Source organism: Zeugodacus cucurbitae, chromosome 3, assembly GCF_028554725.1.
Source record: "Zeugodacus cucurbitae isolate PBARC_wt_2022May chromosome 3, idZeuCucr1.2, whole genome shotgun sequence".
Lineage (NCBI taxonomy): Eukaryota > Metazoa > Arthropoda > Insecta > Diptera > Tephritidae > Zeugodacus > Zeugodacus cucurbitae.
The window spans coordinates 19,701,851-19,725,612 of record NC_071668.1 but is presented as its reverse complement, the minus strand read 5'-3'; the positions used below and the strand labels follow the sequence as shown (position 1 = coordinate 19,725,612).

The 23,762-nt window shown below is 36.5% G+C and overlaps 1 protein-coding gene across 1 annotated transcript in view; it reads right to left on the bottom strand.

Moving 5' to 3' along the window:
* The window catches only part of LOC105216405 (neural cell adhesion molecule 1-B), a 292,270-nt gene that overhangs the window by 60,335 nt on the left and 208,173 nt on the right, over positions 1-23,762 (bottom strand). The window contains exons 3-4 of the mRNA XM_054227219.1: positions 12,560-12,820; positions 6,833-7,029 (exon numbers count right to left, since the gene is read on the bottom strand). Coding sequence (XP_054083194.1) covers positions 6,833-7,029; positions 12,560-12,820 — 458 coding nt within the window. The remainder of the gene's footprint in view (positions 1-6,832; positions 7,030-12,559; positions 12,821-23,762) is intronic.

The window sequence follows — 23,762 nt, the reverse complement described above, 5'->3', positions numbered from 1 at the left end:
CGCATTGTGGAAATCTTTGGCGCAATCACAGTACTGCTTGCGCTGTGATAGCTTCGTGTGACACATTGATCCTGCCTATCCTGTGTGGTTGGGGTGATTCCAGGGACATGGAGGAATCTAAGTTTTGTTATTTTTCGAACAGAATAGTTCTAAAAAGGGGCTTATAGATTGGGGTACTCTTATTTAGGAAGAAATATCGATCGAAAAGTCGAGTTAGATAGTTAGTTTGATTAGTCTAAGTATTAACGATTGGTGGAAGCTCCATAATTTACACTTTATTTTAAATTATCTTATATAGTTTAAACGGTTTGGATTCAATCCTATATCACCTCATCGAATCTAACTTGTTGTCACTCAAAATTTTACAAATTAGATTTATTACTAGCTAGAAAGGCCGCGGCTGCCAGGAACCCTTCATTGCAGTTGGTCCGCAAGTTCTCAGAAATATACTATTAGAAGACGAACTGGTAAGTAGGAATCGCTACTGGCTGCAATTGCAGGGACTTCGCCACTCCAAACTGTTTCTAGTGGGTACAACCGGAAGAGATTCAAGCAACTTATTGAGCTCCCAATAAACAAATAGAGTCAACTAGTGGCACTTTACACTGGCCACTGCAGACTAAGACGCCATCTGAACAAACTCGGTATCTGCTCAACGACCTGTGCAGATTCTGTGATTTGGAAGCGGAAACGACTGAGCTGCACGTACTCCTGGAATGTCACGCGATTGCAGGGTTAAGGAGTCAGGCAATGGAGTCTCTATATCCCCAAAGGGAAAGTATCGCGACCACCAGCCCTGCAGCGTTACTAAGTTCTTTTAGAACTACAGGACGGGATGGTATTCTGTGATAAATAGGATAGGGCACAATAGACCGTAGGTCTCAGTATATAACATTAAAGAACATAACCTAAGTTAACTTAACTTAACATAACTTAATTGAACGTAACTTAAACTAAATAGGGCACAATAGACCGTAGATCTCAGTATATAACATTAAAGAACTTAACCTAAGTTAACTTAACTTAACATAACTTAATTGAACGTAACTTAAACTAAATATTTTGTGTAATTAAATCTTATCTCACATAACGGTACTTAACTTAGATCGACTGAACATAACTTAACTTAACGTAACTTCCACTAAATATTTTGTGTAATTAAATTTTATATATTATAACGTGACTTAACTTAACACAACTTAACTAAATTATCTTTCGTAACCTAACATAATATATCCAATCCTATCACATCGCATATAACTTAATTTTCAACTAATATAACATAAATAAACTTAACATAACTTAACACAACTTAACTTAGATATACTTAATGTAACTTAACTTAATTTAACGAAATTATAAATCTAACCTGGTTTAACTCAATCAGATCTAATATAACATATACTATATAAATTTACATGACTTAACTTAACTTAGATCGACTTAACATAACTTAACTTAACTTAGCATAACTTACATTAACTTAACTAAATTATATTGCGTAACCCACCAAAATGAAATAAAAGCTAACCGAATTTAACCTAGACGAACATCATCTAACCTTTTATAACGTATCCTGACTTAACCGTAACGGACTTTACTTAGAATTATATATTATGAGGTATTGTTCACTCCAGCGTTATCTTCTTTGTAATAACTTTAAATGAAAACTTTAGATTTTCGAATTTAGAGTTTTAGTGCCTCTGGAATTGCCCTCTTCTACACTCTTTCACATGTCTATAAGCATCTTATGCCTTCCTGCTAGCAATTCAAAAAATTACCCAAACCCACCACCCCAAACTGGACCTTATTGCAGCTGGTTGACATATGCCGAAGCTCGACACATCACGAATGCAGGCGGCTCAGCAAGGCATGATGAATGTACGCAACCAAGAGTCAGGCATGTACTGAGACATGTAAGGGCTAAAAATGCTTAATATTTACATGTGCGAGCATAATTTTTCACAAAAAGATACACACGCAGTTATAGGCAAGAGAAATATGTGAAAAATAAAATGAAATAAAATAAAATGTGCCAACAAATGAAAACTTGTCGGTAAAAGTACGGACATTATCAGGCACTTTCGACTGTGCTTATTGAAATGACATTTTTACCCAAAAGATATTTTTGCATAATAAAATAGAATTTCAACAGAGCATGTGTAAATATTTGCAGCTGTGCGTTGCATAGTTTACATTTTTAGGTATTTTTTTGGACAAAATTAATATTTTAATTCAACTTTAGGCCGACAACAACTCTAGTGCTATAAAGTAAAGGAGCTGCTGCAGCTAAAGGTATTACAAGGCACACAAACACTTGCTTGGCAGACACACACATATAGATTCAAATATTCTTACATAAATTGTCCTTTCTCCATTGGAAATTTCATTTCACAAGCACCACTCTTCAGCAACTATGCAAATGCTGTGAGGACTTTATACTATATACAAACGAGTATGTGTATTTTGTATTGTTGTTTAATATGATTTTTGTGATTTCATACAGCTGGTTAAGTCACTGGTACTTACTCGTGCTTACTTTATTGGGGTAACCAATTTAATTTGCAACCATTGTTGGCATATATATTTTCTGAAGTACGCTGTCGTCACTATTAGTGAAATGGCCGGACAGCTGCTTGTTATTTGCATAGTGTCCAGTTATATTTTGTTTGTGTATTTTTTTTTAATTTAGTGGTACTTTAGTAGCCGAACTTTTACTTAGTTTATTGCAGTCTCTTAATAAGTGTAATACTATTACTTTGAGCACTTCAGCGGGTACGTGGCGTATGAGTGATATTTCAATATATGAGTAATGGGAAATGGAATTCTGTGAATGGCTTTATGAACTGGCGTTCGTTGTTGATAAAAGAATGTGAAACCTTATACTAAGCTACTAACTGAAGTATATTTGCATAAACCAAAATTATCGCCAAGTGACGCTGTTGTTGAATTATTAGCACAAGTTTTATTTACTGACCCATCTGGTCTATATTTGTAGTCGTTTCTAGCAAAGCAAATATAATTAGTTTAACAAAATTTTAAGTACTAGGGTTAAGTTGTTTCTAAATTATTATATGCCGAAGAACTCCTTTGTTATATAAGCATAAGGCTCAGGTGCATACAATCTTCTCTCTAACCGTTTATAAAAAATTATAAATATTAATATTTTAGCAACTTAATAACAACTAGTAATTGATTTATTATGTTTAAAATTCGTTATTATTTATGACTATTTTCAATTATTATTCTTTACTTATTTATATTGATTTATTTTTTTCTTTGCAGTGTAAAGTAAGTTGGCGCGGCGTATACGTAACATTTGTATGGTGAGTGATTTTTTTCAAATTATCCATCTATTTTTATTGTCATAAATGATTTTGAATTACTGAGAACAAATGAATTATTAATTAATCGAACGAAATATTTAATTATATTTATTTATTTTTACATTATATATTTAAGTTATTTATTCTTCTACTGAACTTCACAATTAAACCCAATATTGTAGTAAAATATTTTACTTTTTCGAAGCGTTACCTTTTAATTTTCGTGATAAGTATACAATATATTCAATATTTCAACAAAATGTAATTTTGCATAACTCAAGCAAAGCCTACCACAACGTGTATGAGGAAAGGTTTCGCGACGGTCGAATAATCCAAAGTAGTACAATGTTCTATATTCCAGATTAAAACATGGATAACTTCATCGTTATGGAGTATTTATCCAATATTTAAAGAATTATGAAAATAGAAATTTAAATTAACTTTTGCTTAGTAAGCTTAGTATAAAAGAAGATTTTTATTGTTTAAAATGTAGAAATTATTTATACGGAGCAGTCAAAGCATGATCACAAATTTAGGGTAGTTTCTCCATTTTCTAGCTTTTTGCCTTTTGGTACAAATTTGCGCAAAAAAAAATGTAAGCCAAAGGCTTTTTGAGTGAGACAATGACGAAATAGCAGTGGACATAAAAATAAAAAAAAAAATTATATTATTTTAATATTTTATTATACTCTCGGACCACTGTGACGCCCACAAAATGGCGAAAACAGAAAACACATAAAGTGTCATAACTAAGCCATAAATAAAGCTATGAAAGTTAAATTAAGTTAAATTAAAGAATCGCATGAGCGTGGCCACGACTACTACTAAGCTTTTTATATAAATTTCTCGTAAGTTACCAAAGCTATATCAACCAAACATTCTAGAGTCGTTTCTTTTAGGTACTGCCTTATACAGTCCAAAAATGGAAAAAATCGGATTATAACCACGCCTATCTCCCTTACAAATGTTAAAAAGTACTAAAAATGCTTTAATTCAGTAAGGGAAAAAACCAGAAATCTTAAATTCATTTTAAAGATGGTACAGAAGAGCTGCACTCAAATTGGAATACACAATTTTAAATGGGTGTGCCTCCGTCCACTAATGGATCGAAAACCATATATCCGAAACTATTCGACCAAATTCAATGACATTCGGTTCATAATATATTTTTGGAATCCCAGTGATATGTTTTGAAAATTAGCCAAATCGGTTCACAATCACGCCCCCTTCCCATATACCACAACGTTGAGGTCGATCTGAATCGCTTAATTTACAATATATACAGTAAGCACTAGTGCAGACATCGAAACTTTGCACAAATACTACATTTATATAAAAACCGTCGAAATCGGACCATAAGTTTTCAATCCACCATGTATCGAACATGAAGACCTCAGTATTTCTAATAAATTTTTTGCCGGAAAAACAGATATTTTGAAGAAGAATATGTATTATGCCTCCGTGTCAAAAATGAGTGAAATCGGATCATAAATTCACCTAGCTCCCATATACATAAGTTAGGGTTTCCAGCTTTCAATGGACTTTATGCCATATAAATATGTATATAAGGAATATGTGGGTCAATTTGGGTGTTATATTAATAAAATTAAAATATAAATAAATTGCGAGAGTATAAAATGTTCGGTTACAACCGAACTTATTCCTTCATTATTTGTTTTTGCTTTTAATGCATGCACCACGGACCCAGAAAGAGATTCCAAAAATAACACTTTTCTACGTTTATATTTTTCTACGATATATGAAGCAATGATAAAAACAAAAAATAATATTCAACTGATATACCTCCGGATTAGACTTTTTATGACCTGCTAATGATTTGAGGTATAAAAATTATTTTTTTTAATGAAATTAATATTAATTTAATTAATCTTTTATTTTATTACTATTTTTGTTGTTTAAAATCGGTCATGCGTAAATTGTTTCATAGTTGTCACCCACAATGAATTTGAACAGGATAATGAGTTTTAATTAAGAGTGTTGAACTCATGGCAATCTTTATAACTGTGTTCATAAAGAACTTATCTTTTCCGCTTTAAGAAAACAATAATGAACGAGTAGCAGAGTCTGACAGACGTTTTTTAAGTCTCCGCAATCTATCTTTGTCAAGAAATATATCTAAAAGAATGCTCTTGGTCTCTAGTAATGTTAGCTTTTCCTAGTGATCTTAACTAGTCAATGTCCGTCCAAGCGATGAGGATAAAAATCTTTCAAGATGCCATTTATCGATTACGATCGATCGTAACTATTTTAGCGTATCGTTCGTGACTGTCTCTCTTACGCTCAAACTGACCGGCAGATTTTCAAGCAAATTTGTAATATACAAAGGGGTTTATTTTGGGCTGCCTTAATGTGTTCTCGAGTAGATTGAGTTGGAAAGGTTATTTGCATCATTCGAGTTACAAAAATTAAAATTTTTCAAAATGAGTTCGAATGAACAAGTGAATTCCTCGTAAAATTTCTTTATTTGATAAAGAGTTTCTACAAAAGAGTTCTCCAAATAAGTTGAAAACAGTTTAAATGGGACCGTAAGATTACCTAACTTTGATTATTCGTAAGAAAGTCTATTGTCTACATAGAGGAGTTGTATTTTGCCTGTCCGGGTTCGTAGTCATATTTTTATTATGGTTGTGATAGTAATCCTTAAGATAACTGGGTTTGAATATTAGGACAGATTTGTTTGCTTTAAATTACATATTTTGCGAGTATCTGTATGCCTAATATGCCAAAACAGAGTAAGGTAACCTCTCTCCTGTGCTTCAGCTCTAACTGGAGACTCAACAGCAATCTATCGAACAAACCATTTCTAATAAATTAATTCTGTCATAAAATTTTTATTTTTTATTTTTTAATCTTTTATTAAAAATGTTTAGTATTTACTGCGAAAAATATTGCAAAATTATAGTAGGTACAGTTCTTTACAATAATTATAGACCCTTAACCACTCTTCATCAGCTCGTCGCCTTAATTCACTTTCCATTATTGAAATTAATGATATAATTACCATAATTTGCCTACAATTTAAGTCACACTCTTTAAAAGTGACTTTCAAGCGAAAAGTGTGCAATTTTAAGTCATTGGCCGACGCGCACGCTCACCCTCTGCCAGACAAGCACTTTTTCGCATTTTTCCGTAATCGCTTTCGACCGCCTACGCTATCAACTTAAAAATGAAAATTTTCGCTTTTCTGCGCTCATTAGTGCAAAGAATTAACGGAACAATTGCTAGATATCAACTCTCATACGCTTTATTTGTGGCTTCGCTGCGACATTATCAGCGGCAGACAGCAGGCAGGCAGCATGCAGGCAGCCAGCCAACCAAGCGTCCGGCGCGGCCAGCAAACAACATTTTTAGTTTCACTGATTTCGCCGCGCAATCACAATGGACTCGCCTATATATGTGTGTATATATGTAGGAATGTCAGTGTATTTGTTTGTGTGTGTCTGTGTGTGCGGGCGTAAAAGCAATTAATTTGATTGCCTACTTACAGTTCACATTCAGCGTGACAGTTGTCTCCAGCTTATGACCCTCGGAGATGGCACGATTCCAAACGACGCATTTATATTTGGCGCCATCGTCAGCGCGTCTTGGCAGTATTTGTAATGTTGCATTGGTGTAATGATTCTTGGAGCCGCCTTTCAGTATATACGATTGTAGCGGTACGCTGCTGCCCTCGCGAAACCAACTGCAATAACAATAAAAACACACACGAATTAACGTACAAAAATGTGAAAAAGTGAAGAGATGGGAGAGAGAGAAAGAGAGCGTGAAATATAGTAAATGAAGAAAGTAAAGCACACACATATAAGAATCCATATATATATAGTAGTCTATTTGTACAGTCAAGTGTGGCTATCGGCGCTTTGGCTGGCGCGTTAGACAAGTACTATGCTTTAGTCGAAATTACGAAATAATTTATCGAATTTCTTGTTCGACTTGACTATCTTCTGCTGCGCTTTCTATGTTTGTGTTGTTTTTTTTTTTTTTTTTTGTAGACGTTTGTGTATTTGTGTTTTTGTGGCAAATCGTTTTACTTTTCGTTGCTCATTTCTTTTTAATTAAGTCTTAATGTCGCTGTGGCTTCAGTGATTCTTTCTGGCGTTGCTTTTGAAGAGTTGGAAACTGAGGAGAGTGGTTTGTGTCTGTGTTAGAAATTGATACTCGTTGGAAAATATCTAATTCGAATTTAAAGCAATCAGCCCACTCCGAATTAAGACAAGTCATCTACTGTATATATATATATCTATATTTGAATATATTTTAGATTAACGAGATCTAGTACAGATTTCTTAAATTCATTTAACGATGATGATGCTATTTCTTTAATACAGTACGATCGAGTAAATAGTGAAAGAAATAAATACTCAGAGTATAGACGAACACCTTCCTCAGAAATATTTTATATTCTGGTATTTTGGTCATTTGAAAACTCTCGAAGAAGTCGTACCATATATAGCGTGAGTTGTCAGTTGTAGTAAAAATATCTAAAAACTGTACTATAGAAAGCTGGACGTGAATGATTACACAGTCACTGAACCCGCTGAACCCACTTCCGAGGTCATCATTGAATTCCCTTGAAACTCGTTACTTGCAGGTTCTCGGAGTCGCTGATTACGAATCCGGTGTTTTTCAAAATTCAACATGACGGGTCCAATGGCGGACTCAATTCAAATAAATTCATCGACTTCGCTTGAAACTCGTTAATTGGGGGTTCTCGGGGTCGCTGATACGTTCGATCCGGTGTCGGTTTTTCAAAATTTAAAACGGCAGATCCAATATAGCGTACGCCATTTGGAAAAATTCATCGGATTCGCTTGAAACACGTTACTTGGGGGTTTACGGGGTCGCTGATTACGAATCCGGCGTTGGTTTTTCAAAATTTAAAATGACGGATCCAATATAGCGGACGATATTTTGAAAAATGCATCGGATTCGCTTGAAATTCGCTACTTGGGGGTTCTCGGAGTCGCTGATTATGAATCCAGTGTCCGTTTTTCAAAATTCAAATTGGCGGATCCAATATGGCGGATGCTATTTTGAAAAATTCATCGGATTCACTTGAAATTCGCTATTTAGGGGGTTCTCGGAGCCGCTGATTACGAATCCAGTGTCGGTTTTTCAAAATTCAAAATGACGGATCCAATATTACGGACGGTATTTTGAAAAATTCATAGAATTCGCTTGAAATTCGCTACTTGGGGGTTCTCGGAGTCGCTGATTACGAATCCAGTGTCCGTTTTTCAAAATTCAAAACGGCGGATCCAATATGGCGGATGCTATTTTGAAAAATTCATCGGATTCACTTGAAATTCGCTACTTATGGGTTCTGCAGGTCGCGGATTACGAATCCGGTGTCGGTTTTTCGAAATTCATAATGGCGAATCCAATATGGTGGACGCTATTTTGAAAAATTCATCGACTTCGCTTGAAACTCGTTAATTGGGGGTTCTCGGGGTCGCGGATACGTTCGATTGGATTGCTATAATTTCTTTCATAGATCCTTAACATAAGGTATGCCATAACGCATCATTTCATCTTTCTTTATGTTAATCCATTTTTTCTATGGTGTTGAGGTCGAACGATTGTGTAGATTGTTTCATGAACTCAGCCCTATTTACTTGAATCTTCCATTTAACAGGTTTTCATATATTTTCATAAGTCATATATCTAGAGTAGCTGTTTCTGAATTCCTGTTATGATATATGTACTAATTACTATATATATGTTCAACGATATATATTCTGTTCTATATTCTACTAAAAATTGTTAGTAGAATCGCATTTTGATGGATAATGAATACTTATACTATAGTATGGTTCTACTCTTATTCGCCTACAATATATTGCAAATATTTTTAAAACTGGTCAATTAGAGGGGTCTGAGGTTTTAAATAAAGTTAAAAGGAACAGCTGCCTGCTTTATTAAAAGTATAGAAGAAGTACTTTTCGTAAACTTTAGGTGTCCTAATTTGGACTCACGCAACCGTCTACAAAGTAGGGTCGCTGTATTGGTACAGATTAAGCTATGATATCTTATTTTTAATACCGTGGAAGAAATCCACCGGTCTCAGATGGTTCCTGTTAAAGAGCATTCTTATTATTCCACCCACCACCTAAAAGTAAATGAAAAATACTAAAATAAATAATTAATAAACAGTCGCTACACGTGCAGCAAACATCAGTTTACAAAATTTCTTCAAATGTTTTAAACTTCCTAGCTTTATTTGCAAACCACCGCAAATTTCACTTCTATTTCTCTTTCATAATGTACGCCATTGCGTATACGTTATATGAAAAATTCCGCTTCTGATCTCTCACTTTGTTCTTAAGTCAACATAATTTTCGAAGTCAATCAATTTACGTTTACTTTTAATTTCATTTTGACCTTAACTTGCTTTGCTTTTGCTTTTCCTACAACAGTTGATGGCTTAGGCTCAATTTAGCTGAGCGAAATCTAGCAGATGCGTACATACTCGTACTTATATGCATGGAGTACTTGCTGGCGGTAGGTTTGCGGTGTTGGTGCAGTGTGTAGTTTGTGATGCAGAGAAAAATTATGGTTTAAATTTCGTTATACGAATCTCTAGTGCAATGGATATTTCGACAATGGATTTTGTGTGCCATCACAGCCATTTCAGGTAGAGTGGTGATTTCATAGGCATATTTTTGGACTGCCACTAATGAGGCCTTTTTAGATACACAATTTTCAGTCTAATGAGACCCTCTTAGTTAGACATTTTCACTTTTAAGGTATTCAGCTCTTAACAGACGGAAAAAACTAGCATAGATTCGATATGAAGTCACTACGACGGAGGAAATTAGTCTGCAGTTCAATAAGTAGTAAATGCTTTCTCTAAGTGTTTAAGAAACTAATGAGTTTACATTAATAACGAGTTTTTGGTGCTTAAGAAACTCAAGTTTAACATTCTCAATGTGGATAATGAAGGTTTCGAAATATATTTCGTGAGGTTTGAGAAATTCTGAGTTTAACTATACATTTGATTGTATGAATGAATTCTATTGGGTTCATTAGGGTGTTTAAGGAAATTTCAGTATATTTTGATATCTCTATTTATGAAATGACCCGTTCCTTTGTGGTGGTTAATAAACTCCGAGTTTAATATTAAATCAGTAGGAGTTGTTTTAATGGACGAGTTTAAGAAACTTTGAGCTTGGGTTAATAAGAGCAATTTACCAAATAGAGTTTAATATATTATGAATACGAGTTATTTTCATTACTTTATTTAAGAAAATTCAAGTTTTGTTTTAAAGAGGAGAAATATTCATATATTTAATATAGAGCTTTCTTCATAGAACAGTTTAACTGAGTTTATTGCAGTAACGAGTTTAATATAGTATGAATACTTGTTGCTTTCATTGATGTGTTCAAAAAAATGTGTACCTAATTTTATGAAAGGTGTTTTTATTATAGAGTTTAATAAACTCATGGCATGAGGCGAAATTTTTGTATAAGAATTTCTTTGAATTTTTAAATATTCATGAGTTTAATAGTCAAAATTTTTTCGTATAAATCAAGGTATTTGCTTATAAGTGTTTAAGAAACTCTGAGTTTAATTTAAAATTTTTTGTAAATATCTTTTTGTTTACATTGAGCTATCTAACAAACTCGGAGTTTAATGTTTTTTTTAAGAGATATTGTCATTGTTGTGTTTAACAAACTCTTGAGTTTATTATTTTTCTAATTAAACTTCGTTGAGTTGTCTAACCGACAGATATATTTTGAATTAGGATAGGTTTTCAGAACGGCAGAAGAATTTTCAAATATTACTGTCATGTTTGACTAATGAAGACGGTTCTATCACCATAAACACCAAAAACATTATGGTGTGTAAGACGAGTTTACAACGTTTGGAAGGCAGAAAAGTTTGAAATATCGAGTTAATATTTTTTTTTTTGGAAAATGGTATGAGCTGTTTGACAAAAGGAGTTTAAGTGTACAATAGGCTATACAAATTTCCACCTTTTAGATTAATGGTGTTTGGGGGATGGTACTCTATCACTTCGAATTGCTGAGGAATGGTTTCGTCGATACAGAGCGGGTGAAAACGACACCATGGATAACCCAGCCTACGGAAGACCTGTGACGACGAATACCGATCAAATCCTGGAAAACATCGAGTTAGACCGGCATGTGGCATCTCGTGTCATCGCCCAGGAGATGGGAGTTAGTCACCAAACCATTTGAAACCATCTGCAGAAGGCTGGATACACAAAAAAGCTTGATGTTTGGTTGAATCATCCCAAACAGTGACCAAGCCGGGATTGACGGCCAGGAAGGTTTTGATGTGCGTTTGGTGGGATTGGAAGTGAATCATCCACTATGAGCTGCTCCCATATGGCCAGACGCTTAATTCTACCCTCGACTGCGAACAACTGGACAGCGATCGACCAGAAGCGTCCAGAATTGGCCAACAGGAAGGGTGCAGTGTTCCACCAAGACAACGGCAGACCACACACTTCGTTGGTGACTCGTCAGAAGCTACGGGAGTTCGGATGGGAGGTTTTATCGCATCCACCATATAGCCCGGACATACCGCCAAGTGATTACCATCTGTTCCTGTCCATCGCGAACGCCACTGATGGTGTAAAGTTGAACTTAAAAGTGGCTTGGGAAAAGTGGCTGTCCGAGTTCTTCGCAAATAAGGAGGGTGCTTCTACGAAGGGGGATATTATGAAGTTGCCATCTAGATGGAAACGAACGCTAATCTAATATTTTGATATTTCTGCTCGTGCATTTCTCAAGTATATTAAGTAAAGTACGATACTACCTCTGAGTAAATAAAGAGTTATGTCATATAAAGACAATCGAACGAAGGGACTGAGAGTTAGAGAAACTCGGCAAATATTTACGGATTTTGCGATAAATTAATTTAATAAAATAAAAGACTCATTTACTCCTGAGTATTAGATTATTGTATTACTGTAACGCTAATAATTTTATCACATTCTGTCCACTGAGTCTTTCAGTTTTTCACTTCTACAATTTTTCCGTTTCACAAATTATTTTCAAACCAATGTATGCAAGTGTATATGTATGTGGTAAGTCTACATATCTCTCTCTAGCTCTCTGAGTGTGTCATCGCTGTGTATCTTTACTGAGACTAAATATACATATTTACTTGCCTATCCACTGACCGACCGAGCTGTCGTTCAAGTCATACAAATTTTTCACTTTACCATTTTCACTTTACTTACGTTATCGTTGGATCCGGTGAGCCGCCAACGCTGCTGCAAGTCAATTCTAACGGTTTATCCTCAGTGGCAATGGCAATGTTGCCCGGTGTTATCATCGGCGGATGTGGCGGTGTCAAAACTGTCAAATTGTAAAATTCCTGATGTACATCGGCACCGGTGCCTTTGGCCTTGATCCGACACTCGAAACGGCCATTATCGCGATTGTATGAGGTGTTTTTTATTTGCAAGTCATAAATCCCACGACCTGGACGAAAATCCACTCTGTAAAATAGAGAAAGAGAGAGAGAGAGAGAGTGAGAAAAAAATGTATAAGAAGAAGATTGAAAAAAGAAGAAGAATAAGTGCATGAAGAGCGTGTGAATGAGTATAGACAAATATTATTTTTTTTTTTATTTTCACTCAAGTACAGTGGCAGGTGCATTTCAAGGCACTTCGGCGGTGGTGGCGCTGAGGCGTTGGTGGTCCATATTTATATTGAAAAAGTGATAATGGTGAAAGCGTGCAAATGGTCGCCGGCCGTCCACTGATGGCAGCACCATCAGTTGGCTAGCCACTCTCAAGGCAACAGCTGTGCGGTTGAAGCTCACGCTTGACGCTGGCTACCGAGGGCCAACAACAACAACAAATTTATTGTGTGCATGTCAAAGTTATTGTATGCACAGCAGCGGTGACTGGTGCCTACATTGCCACTTAGTTGCTGTGGCGTCGCAATGAAGGACAACGCGGTGGTCGCACCAATAGCACTCCCCCCCTTTAATACCTCGCTGCCCCACTTGCGCTGCTGCTGCTCCAATTTCAAGTTGGTTTGTTTGTTTATTTGGTTGTTTGCCTGGCTGACTGGCTGGTTGGTTGGTTGGCAAGTGAAAATTAGAAAATGGCACTGACAGCGCGTTTGCGCGCGCGCCCGCCAAGTGGCACAAGTAAACAAAAGTATGTTGGCGTTGAGGATGAGGAAGAGCGCCACTATGAAGATGGCAGCAGCTGCAGCCTTGGTTCTTTGTTGTTGTTCGCATTTTGACTACTTGGCCATTTGGGCATTCTGTGTGATTTACAACAGTTTGTTGCCGTGCCACCAATTTTTTTCTTCTTGCAACGGCCGTAAAAAGTTTTTCGCCACATTTCTTGGCGACACAAAATTATTTTCGCTCGCTCCTCTTTGAGTTATTTCATTTTTGATATTTTTTAATGTTCAAGTTTTTATGCGCTTTTGTGTGCGGGTTCGCAGGTTTGCTTTTAGGGAAATATTTTTTAAAATAGCTCATTTTCTTACCGCGATTTTTTCTGGGTCATTGTTTTCGACCGCTAATTTGTTTGTGGGTTATTTGTGCTGCTATTATGCGTAGAAAGATTTCTGGTGATGGCAGTGTGGTGGTTGAAAGGTGCACGTAGGCAGGTTGTATATAATGGAATAATTTCTCAAAGTCGAAGATGAAGGGTACTTTTTGGTAGGGCTCTTAAACTTTTCTTTTAGTTCCAACATAAAAATGATTGAAATAATCGATCCTTTATTTATCAGATCTTGGACACTGTCTTAAGAAACTTAGTTAAGTTAAGTTCGGTGCAGAGGCTGACCCTGTCCCGAAGAATTCCACTTGAGCAGCTAAATGCGACAGTCCAAAAGACTCCAAAGCGCTTAGAATCTATCACAGATTTGACGAGGTGGCTGCTGTCTATTCTAGCCAGTTCGCTTGGTTCCCAGGATCCCACTTGGACACCTAAATGCGGTGGTCCAAAAGACTCCGACGCGCTTAGGCGCTATCACAGATTTTACGAGACAGCTGATATCCATTCTAGCAAGTTCGCTTGGTTCGTCAAGGGTGGAGCTACCGAGATGTTCCAGACTTAATCTTACGAACGCTGGACAGTGGAGGAGGAAATTTCTTGATGTTTCCACCTCGTCTTCATCATACATCTAAAGCAGTCTCCGTCCTATAAGATTCCTAACCTCATTACTAATGCCTTAGGTTAAAGGGATCACGTTTAATGAAAATGCTTTACAGTACCAGGATAATGGACTAAACAGATGTCCTGTGTCTAAAGATCCCCTGCACGACATTAACCACCTCTTTGAATTCCCAAAGGAATCTACTAATCTAACATCCTTCTCCCTAAAATTGGAAAACTTATAGACTCTGCGTTTTTCTGGTTTCAATTCAGTTTGTCACAGTTTAGATAACTGTTGTCCTATTCTGGATCGGATATAGAACCAAATCTGTTCTTTGGTAAATGAGAACAAAATATGAATCCGAAGTCATCCAATAAATAGTCAAATCTTTAGTTAGCTATCACTCTTAGTTAGTCATAGCTTGAATTTCGTCAAAATTTCATCCATCCTGAATCCAGCCCTTTCAGCTTAGAAATTCCACACTCACTCCAATAAAGTTATTATTTTGGACCGATAAGAAATGGATCCGGCAAAAAACCTTACTAAATCTCAATAAATTTCTTTCATCTCTCCTACACTGAGCTGGCAGTGATAGCGAGAAAGATTCGGTGAATGATTTATGGGCCTCTCCACGTAAGAACTGAAGATCTGGAGTCCCAAGTCTAGAAGATTTTTAATGCGTTCTTTTCTAATGTTGAGTCATTAGCACTGCCAGCCCAGAAACTTTAAGGAGACTCCTCAACAAGTGATATTTTTGACTGAAAAATAATTGATTAGGATGAAGTACTTAATTAATTCTTAATAAATTCTTCTTTTCATCTCCCATCCGCTCAGATACAGTAATACTGAGAAAGATTCGGCGAATGATTGATAGACCTCTCAACTGAAGTACTGCAGAGCTGGAGTATCCAACTTTGATGGATGTACGTGTGACGTACAATGCCTATCTTGCTGAGGTTAGTTGAGAAAGTGACTGGTTTTTTCTACGTTGGAAGAGCAACTTTGACTACATTTGGTGTTTCGAATTATGAATAAACAACTGAGTTACTTGAAATTGCTTTGTAATCAGTTATAACGCCAAATCAAGAATTAAAAAAAAATAAATTAATTGGAATTGATTGATAGGTCGGGAGTCTACCACAAGATTGCTCGAGCAATGTAAAACGCTAAAATATATTTTAAGATGACTCCGAACAGTTCACCGATTTTATGAGAGGCTCTTTCATTTTCGAGGTTTGTCTCTGCCAGCCGATCAGCCGAGTAACCAAGCAGGAAGTGCCCTAAAAATATAAAATTTTGTTTTGATAGCTATAGCTGGGTCGAATCTCTGTTCCTACGTCGCGGTATAAATAAATACAGTAGAATAAAGTAAATGAAGAAATAAAGTCTCAACATCAAGCAGTGACAACTGCCAGAGCCAACCGAGTCAACTTTCGATAAAGCGTAGAAGCAGAAAGTCTTCTACTTTTTGTACTTTGGCACCATCTTCTTTGGCATTCAGCTAAATTGCGAGGGCGGAGTTGTTGCACGAATTGCAAAAAAGAACTCTCATAATAGATGGAAGAAAGGGTGGAATGCTGCTAAGCTGTTTAACTTATTTCATTTTACGCTTGCACTGTGACTTACGCCATTGCTGTCAGTGACACTTATTTATATGAATTTGAAAGTTTCAAGCCGCCCACTGCCAGCAACTTTCAGCATATTTTTTCACGCAACAAAAAAAAAAAGAAGAATCTTCTCTTCACTTGTAGTTAAATGCTGCGCGCTTATTTAGTTATATAATATACAGAAATATGTATGTATATTTATAATATTTTTATGCGATTTTGCTTTATGGTTGCTTTGTGTCGTCGCTGATTTATACACTTTTGACTAAAAAAAAAAGAATTCTTCCACCAAAAGCAGCAAGAAAAATTGTGAAGCTTATCACTTTCATCCGTTTAAAAAGTTCAACATTTTCGATGTGAGGAAAGGAAAGCGTTGGAACAGGAGAGGGATGAGGCCCGGAGCGGACTTAAGACACAGAGCTGTGTGTATCCTTAACGCCATAGACGACGTGCGCTGCGTTTTACCTTGCTCCAAGCGCTTTTTCTTCAACGTCAACTACTCATCTACGTGTACCCTGCGCTGACTGCTGCTCAATGGCTGGAGCTTTATATATATAATCATAAGCTCACTTTGCATATGCCACTCACAAACTCATACACACACACTTACACATACTAATACTAAGGCAAAGTGAGACACAAAAGGCGCGACATGTCTGTGCCAGCTGCTAGTTGACTGACTGGCGGTTGGCCTTAATCTTATCCTTCATACTTTCATACTTTCGTTCTTTCTTCTTTCTTTTTGGTTTTTTTGTGAAATTCTTTTCAAGCCACTTTTTTTCTATGTTTCAAGCGAATTTTCTTTTCTGCTCTCCCCTTTGCCTGCTTAGTTTTTGTATCCGAATTTTTCTTTCTTTTTCTTCACACTATGTCGGCACATGTAAAACAGCTGTCAGCGTTCTGACAGCGTTGTTTCAAGACACTTAGTTTCTCACATATACGAGCTTGAGTTGACTGCTGACATATTCAGTTATCCTTTGGTGAAATTTAGTGGGTAATTTAGCATTCACTCGGTACATATTTAGCTTTGAACTGGTGTTAAGTGCGGTTCTTTCTTTAGTCGATGTTCTTCTAATTTAAAGGTAGATGTAGTGAGTTCAATAGGCTAACCTTAAAAAATGTGAATTTATAAGTAATCTTTGTTTAGATTGGTAGTTCTGAAATAGTTCTCGGAAGATTTAATCCATCAAAGAGATACAATTATTAGACTCTTCATCCTCAAAAAAAATTAGAAAACTTAATAGCTCAGCATGTCTGTAGGTTTTCTGAAGTTTCCTAATCTCAAAGTAGTGTAAGCGGTTTACTGTAGTGATCGACGAACTGGAACTCTAAGATCCTCTAAATAAGCAGCCTACAGTGGAGGAGATATCCTAAGATTATTTTTAAAACAAAAGCTATAGTGTTCACTGAAGAATTTTATTCTAAGAGAAGCATCTAAATAGGTATAGGAAAATATTTCGCAATTTTTTTTAACCCCGATCTTATACTTAAAAATTATTCTAAACAATCTGAATATCTGAAAAGGTCAGAAATTAATGAAGAACCGACTTGTTGATTTGGGGCGCAGACATGTCCACAACCCAGAATGTAAACCGTGGTTAAGAACTTCTTAAGTTCTTAAGAAGATTCAATATTTTCCTAGAAAAAAGTGAAGACGAAAAATATAAATAGTGGTTAAATCATGGATGTTATCTGGACTTCCTCTGCTCTCAAAAGTTAAAGTACAGATCTTTAGAGCCAATAATGCTAATATTAAGGATGATATTATCGAATAGAAGATTTTCCCTCAAAATAGTTTTCTCAAAATCGAGTCCAGGAACCATTATTAGACTTACCATTAGACTTACCATTAGACTTACGGGCCTTATGCCTATGGATTCAGTCTGACGACTGTCTTGATTGCTGAAAATTTTGTCATAAGATCAATTAACGGCTTATCGATTCTTCAATGACCTTAACAAAGACCACCTTAAACACACAGATCATATCACAAGCTCTCAAGAAGAGGCGACGCAAATGCCATCTCAGCTCGGATTTTGCGAGTTCTCACGAGATACCTTGACAACTTTGTCTACTATTGGTAGTGGTGTTAGTTCGAGACGACGTTTGTGGAGATATGTTGAGGGTTTTAAAGGGTTAGGAAAGTGACTTTTTTTCCATATAAAATATTCAGATCGAAGTAATCAGTATTAAGGTCGCGGCAGGTTTGATTCTATACAATTTCCATCCAATTTTAGTCTCTCTTATACCAGCCAAGAACACAATAAATTTACCACTTGGTAAAGGCAAGTACTCCACGGCATATGAGCTTACTGCGATACTTATTAAGTTACTGTAGAGACACATACACACACATCCATTTCCATGTCCATGTCCATGTCTGTTTGCAAAGAGTTTGTGAGTCGACGCTTGTTATGGCTTACATTAGCACTTGTCGGCGTTGCCACACATTCCCTCACACATACATGTGATATTATTTTTTAGTACTTGTATATAATTTAGCGCTGTCATAGCGAGCAAAAAAATAAAAAATAAAAATCAACAAAACAGAAAAATGTATCAAATAAGCATAACTACAAAAAATTACAAAAACATAAGGGCATATGAATGTATGTATGCCTTCATACTTAGCATACGTCGCTGACACTCAACACTCACTTGCTGTTGCTGGTGTCGAGCGTGAAGATCCTCAAGCAGATGTCATTTGTCAGTGATGCTTAAGTGGTATAAGAACATAGATATTCATAGACATGAGTGTGGATGGTCTGTAGGAAACTCCACTTGTAAAAGTTCTAGCCTTAGTTAGTTCATCTATTTCAAAAATAACTATTTCTAGTACAAGTTGCTGGCCTTTTTCCAATGAAATCAGCGGGGAAATGAATATACCACTGTACTACTCCGAAGAGCTTCATTTGATACCCTTTTATGTAATTTTTCTATAGTTCCAAACTAGTTAGAAATTCGTCATTGAACAAGTGGAACACCCAAAAGCTCCCAATTTCTTTACTGTCTCGACATAAGTTTCCATTTTTCTACTGGGTACTTCCTTTCCAACCATATACATATATCCTAGCATGTGTCTACTCACTTTCATGTTTATTCTTATAATTGGCTTTTGAGCTATGTTCTTTGCTTCCCCTTTTTGCGTACGCCATATTACCCATTCCATTATAGCCTAATTTGCTTATGATTATGCGGCTTATAAGCGCTTAAAGCTTTTTTTCTCTGCTTTCTTTATATTTTCTTATCTTTATAATTCGTAATATTCGCTTTGTTATGCTCATTCACATTTGTTGCTTAATTTTATTGTTGCCATCTTTTATTGTTATTTGTGCTATTTTCATATTCTATTTTGGCATTTATACTTATACGTATTTCCTACTTCAACATAATGAGTTTGCTCTGTAGCGAATGAGGAGGGACTTGCATTTTTTTTTTTATTACAGTCTATGAGATTGTATGATATGAGGAAAGAGAGAAAACGATATGTATTCTTCCAGTGAATTCCTTGACTCCAATTCCTCATAATTAATTTGAAATGGAAAATGGAACGATATCTCTTTTTCTTCGATAATAGTGTTGATCTGAGGTGTTCCGGTATTTTGAAGAATATATAAAGAACCACAGAACCTCTACAAGATCTCCAATTCCTATATCTGACAGGTCAAGTAAAGAGATATAGTGTTTCATGGCAAAAGTTTGAACCAAGAGCCACTCGAGATCATTAAATAGCAAGAATAAGACCTAACTGCTTTGTTCTTCTATAATTCAGCTGTTTTTATATCGATTCTTTCAGATCATATCGTTTTTTTTCATATTGATTTTCTCTTTATACATTATAATAAAGTTTTACTACTAACTTGAACTCAGCGCCACCTATCGACTATAATTCGATACCATTCCAGAATACCTCGTTTATGGCACCACCTACCGGCATTAAAAGTAATTCTAATTTTAAAGTTCAGCACAGTTTTTGGCACAGTTTCACATCATCTCTCTTAGTTCCATATTTAATCAGTTTTATTTCACTCTCTCTCACTCATTTCTCTGACGCCTTTAATTGTTCAACAGGGCGTATGATTGATGTATTCATGGAATGCTTGCACACCTCTGCTATCCTTCAATGCACGCTCTTCTTTGCTCTTCACACCGTTCTCATGTCGTGTCGCTTCATTCATTTTAGTGTGGTGTTAAAATGACATTCACCATTATCTAATTAAAATTGACATGCAAAGCAAATCAACGAAACACAGCAAGTTTTTTGTACGAACAAACTCAAACAAACGGGTGTTCGTATGTATGTGTGTATGGATGTGTGAACATGGCTTTACTTTGCTTTTGAGACATACCATCGGTTTTATTCTGCACTCAGTGAGCTTTAAATTTTCGGCTTGGCTTTTGCTTAAGGTGTTTTAAGTGCAAATATGACAGAAGACTTTGTTGAAATGGAGAATTTAGTAGCAAATCTTAAAGAAATGAAATATGTGAGGCATTTTTTAGTACAATTTTTGTATGTTTGATATTAAAGTATTCAAGTACGTTTCGGGGTTTTTTATGCTCACATATTTATACCTAGAGAATAGAGGTGCTTTGGTTAGTAAATTATTGAATCGTTATTAAATCTTTGAAGAAATATTTGCGGTACAGGAGACCTTCGGAAGGAAAAGTGGTGTATAGAATCACCGAAACTTTAGTTCATATTAGTTGTATGAGAAGATACAGTGTTCCACAAGATCAAGAATTAATTGAGATCAATGTACTTGCCGTGAGAAACAAATTGTTAGTTCCATTTAGAGGTTAACAATTTTTGGACACATTTTAAAAATTCGCCATATTGCATCCCCCATTTTTAATTTTGAAAAACCGACACTGGATTCGTAATCGGCGACCTCAAAAACTCCCGAGTAATGAGTTTCAAACGATTCCGATGATTCCTAAAACCTCTGAGTAACAAGTTTCAAGCGAATTCGATCAATATATCAAAAAAGTCCCCTATTCAGGATTCGTCGTTTTCAATATTGAAAAACGGACAGCGTATTCGTTATCAACGACCCCGAAAATCTCCGATTAACGAGTTTCAAGCGAATGCGATGAATTTTTACAAAAGCTGTCCGTCATATGGACATCGGATTCGTATTCAGCATCGGATTCCGTTTAAGCAGAAAAGCCTATTTCTGTTTTCATGAGTGCTTTGAAATATGTATAGCCAGTTTTGGACCTTCTCAAAGTCTGAAAATTCAAAAAAATATGTTCAGATAAATAAGTTAACACTAGAAATTCTTAGGATATTGAGCAAAACTGCTTAAATTTCAAAAATCCTACTTCTGGTACTTTAGTTACCTGCAGGTTTTCAGGTCTCTCAGAATATAGTCTGGGATTCAAAGTGACTTTGCTTTTATTGATCAGTTACTTTGAAGCGGCATCCGTGATCATATCCTCTAAACGTCCTCCTTCGATCGAAGAAGATTCCCAAATCAAATATAATTACAACCGGCGTTGACCATCCCTTTAGTCAGGAAAATGTGGAACTAATCGCAATATAGTAGTACCGCTTGCTTCGGTCATTGACAAATATATGCACAGAGCCTTTTGTAATCCTCTTTCTGAACCAACTACAGCAAAACCTTTATTGAACTGATTACGTACCAGTCTTTAAAAATATTTAATCTAAAATCGTCATTGGTCTATGTGCCTATGTGCTCATCATATCTCGGCAATCATTGGTTTGCTTACTGGTCATTGTCCTGCAAACGCTGTGAGGCTTGGACAAGTCAGATGCTAGTTGCCAAACCTGTTTGGAGGAAGAGGAAGTGGAATCATCCAAGCATTTCCTCCTTCAATGTCCAGCATTCAGACTTAGGTTAAAGCACCACGGTAGGCACATCTTCGGCGAAACCAGCGAAGTGACTGGAATCAATATTAGCCGACATAAGGACTTTATAATAGAGTCCAAGCGCTTTGTCGTATCAGAAGGGTCTTATATATCCGTCAGGAGGATTCGGGTATCACAAAGAACAGTCGAATCTGCCTCAGTGAGATTTTTTGCAGTTGAGGAGATCTAGCCCTTAACCTAACCTAACTTGACGAACTGGAAAGACCGTATTATCAACAACTGCTGCTCAGCCTGCGGAGAGATCCCACATGACACAAAATACATATTCAACTGTCCTATACCCAACCTATTTGTCACTTGAGAACTTATAAGCTTATCTCATTGAAGCCATATTACCTTCTGGAATTAGAAAAATATGTAATAAATACAACTGTAAAAGGAACGAATCGACCTGTGCTTTACCCTTACGACGAATACTTCTAAATTATTCTTACGTGGTTATATCCGAGTACACAACAGCGCGCCATTCAAATCTCCTTTTGGCAGTTTGGCTCCAATTAGTGATATCAAGTGAAGCCAGGTCCTTCCCCAACTGGTCCTTCCATCGGAGTGGAGGTCTCTCTCTGCCTCGGCTTCCACCAGCGGGTACTGCATCGAACACTTTCAGAGCTGGAGCACTTTCGTCCATTCGACATGACCTAGCCAGCGTAGCCGCTGTCTTTTTATTCGCTGGACTATGTCTATGTCGTCGAATAACACATACAGCTCATCGTTCCATCGTCTGCGGTATTTGCCGTTACCAATGTTTAAGGGACCGTAAATCATCCGCTAAACCTGTCTCTGGGAAACTCCTAGTGCCGTCTCTTCATATGTTGAGATCGTTCACGCTTCTGCACCATAAATCAGGACGGGAATGTTGAGGGACTAGTAGAGTTTGGTTTTTTCGTTATTATTAGTGTTGAGGCTGGTACCCAAGTTGACGAAAGTATCTACAACTTCAAAGTTGTGACTGTCAACAGTGACGTGGGAGCCAAGATGCGAATGCACTGACTGTTTGTTTGATGACAGGAGATATTTTCGTTACTTTTAAATTAAGCTACTTTAAAATAACTGTTCTGAGCTCAAGACATTGTTTCACTGGCCCCATGCCTATATTTAGGCCGTCTAATCCATTTATTAGAAAACCAATTTGTCACATGCGCTGACCACAAACCATATTCACCTACATCCAACCGCATCGACGACAAGCGACAAATTTCTGTCGACCATTGTGTGACCAACTATTTGCCAGCACTCGCACTCGTCTAGTCCTATTTCAGTGCAAGCTTCAAAGTATATTAAAATTGAAATTCTATTTAAAAACTTTTCTACTTTCGAATGGACAGAAAAGTTTGCAGCCACTCAAGGGTGCTCTGCTACAGTCAACACTGTCACACACAGTTTGGTGAACCATCGCCACCAACGCCACTCACACCCATCTACAGCAATAAACAAAAGTCTGAATGCCGTTACTTTTGCCACGCCTGCAATAAACGAATTTCACATGGGGTTCGCCGTACACCGCTGACTATCGCTCCCAGTATTAGCGCTGCGGGCGAACACAATATGCCATTAGCATTTCGGTTATTCCATTTTTTTTGATCATTGCTCTTCCCTCCCTCTCTTCGCGACCGCTACTCATAAATTAACATCAAATACGCAAATGGCAACATTATTTAAAAATCTCCACGATACAATAGCACAAAATAAATTTGTTAAAACCAATTTCGAAGTCGTTTTGTCGTCGTCGCGTCGTCGCCGAGCTGGAGTCCGAACTTCATTCGAACAGCAGCGTTGGAATGCTTGAAAACTTCGGATACTTAAGGCGAGTACTTGAAA